Below are 1823 nucleotides of genomic sequence, written 5' to 3' on the forward strand. Positions count from 1 at the left end.
GCCAGGACAAGTGTCCCATGTCTCCCCATCTCTCTTCCCCCATCGCATCCCTGATCACTCTGGACTGTCACTGCCTGGTGACACTTCTGTCCCCTGCCCCACTGGGAGCCTAGTAAGGTCTTTCTTGGTCCTCACTCAAGACTGAGCACCAAGTCCCGGCATGTCTGTCCCATATAGAGGGCTGGGCAGGGCGGGGGCTGTCTTGCCCAGGGGGGTGGGGCAGGATCTGGGGAGCTGACCGTGGTCAGACGCCGCAGAGAGCTGAACCTCTCTTCCCAGGCTGCAGCCGCTTTGCGGAAGGCCTCGTGTCTCCGGATAAGCTGCTCGACCTCATCCACACTGCTGCCCAGCTCCCGGCTCTGTAGCAGTGGCTCTTGAGCTGTCAGCCAGGCATCCGCCACAACCGCCTCCTGGGCAAACTGGTGCACCTCCAGCACTGAGGGGAGGCATGAGGGGTCAGGGTGCTGGGGACAGCTGGGCACCCTTCCTGGGGCAGTGGCTGTTTTCACTGCCCTTCCACACCCCTCTAGCTTCCCCTATCCCAGCCCTGATCACTCTGGGCTCTGCAGGAATGACAGAGGCTGGGGCTGTTTCTGTGGACACCAGCTTCTCTCCTAGGTATCGGCCACCAGGGATCCAATGGCAAGACAGACCCCTCGTTCACCCTCCCAGCCCCTGTGTTTGCTTCTGGAGACCCACAGGCAGTGTGCAAAGCATGCTTGTGTCACCCTCCTGGCCTTGGCTGGGCCTGCTGGCGCATGTCCCTGTGCCTTGAGCCGTGTGTGTCTAGGGCCCCCACTCACTCTGCTGCAGCCACTCCCAGTGACGGTCCCATTTGTCCGACACCTCCTCCTTCCTGGTTCCCAGCTTGTCCAGCTGTGCCTGAATCTGGGAGTGGTGGGTGGGAGGGGAGTCAGGGGTGGCTCCCACCCTCAATGTCCCTGGGTGGCAGAGGGGGACCCCCATGCCCCTCCCCACCTCGTCAGCCATGGCACTCTTGCTGAGCAGCAGAGAGCGCCCCAGCTCCTGGCAGGCAGTCAGCTCGGGCGCCCGTGCCTCCAGCTCGGTCTTCAGGCCCTGGTGGTAGTTCATGAGCACCTCCACCGACGACACGTCCCTGCAGTGGGTGGCAGGCAGGCATCTCAGCTACAGGCAGCCTGCCTGGGGCCCGCCCATACACGGAGCTCCGGGTGAACCCAAACCCCTGATGCTGACATCCCACACCCCCTCCAGACACCTACCTTCTCTGACTGTGAGGGTCCAAGGTTCTTCACTAATTCAATGATTCCAACTTTCCAAGGTTCCAAAATTTCACACTTTTGTGATTCTAACCTTCTAGGATTTCAAGATCTAAATTTTCTAATTTTCTATAGTTCCGAAGGTTCCACTAGCCAATGATTCTAACTTTCCAAGTCTGTGCTCTCCGATGCAGCAGCCACAGACCTGTATAGCAATTGAGCTCTGGAATTGTGGCTAGTCCGAACTGAGATATGTTCAAGTGTAAAGAGCACACCACGTTATGAGGATTTAGTGTAAAAAAAAAAAAAAAAGAACGTAAAATATCTCATTAATAATTTTAATATTCACTGCATGTTGAAGTGATAATATTTTGCGTCTGTTGGGTTAGATAAAAATGTATTACTAAAATTAATTTTCACTTTTTCCTTTTACTTTGTTAATGTGGTTATGAGAAATTTTTAGATGATATAGGTGGCTCACATTCTGTAACTATAGGACAGTGACATTCTAAGCCATCGTATGTCCAAAATAAATTCCAAGTTTCTGAAAGTTCCACTAGTTGGTAATCATAGCTTTACGAGATG

General features: G+C 54.0%; 1 protein-coding gene across 1 annotated transcript in view; it reads right to left on the minus strand.

Annotated features, from left to right (window-relative positions):
* The window catches only part of SPTBN4 (spectrin, beta, non-erythrocytic 4), a 77585-nt gene that overhangs the window by 6232 nt on the left and 69530 nt on the right, over positions 1-1823 (minus strand). The window contains exons 27-29 of the mRNA XM_012656965.1: positions 979-1117; positions 804-888; positions 240-436 (exon numbers count right to left, since the gene is read on the minus strand). Coding sequence (XP_012512419.1) covers positions 240-436; positions 804-888; positions 979-1117 — 421 coding nt within the window. The remainder of the gene's footprint in view (positions 1-239; positions 437-803; positions 889-978; positions 1118-1823) is intronic.

This window comes from Propithecus coquereli, unplaced genomic scaffold (assembly GCF_000956105.1).
Source record: "Propithecus coquereli isolate 6110/MARCELLA unplaced genomic scaffold, Pcoq_1.0 Scaffold53, whole genome shotgun sequence".
NCBI lineage: Eukaryota > Metazoa > Chordata > Mammalia > Primates > Indriidae > Propithecus > Propithecus coquereli.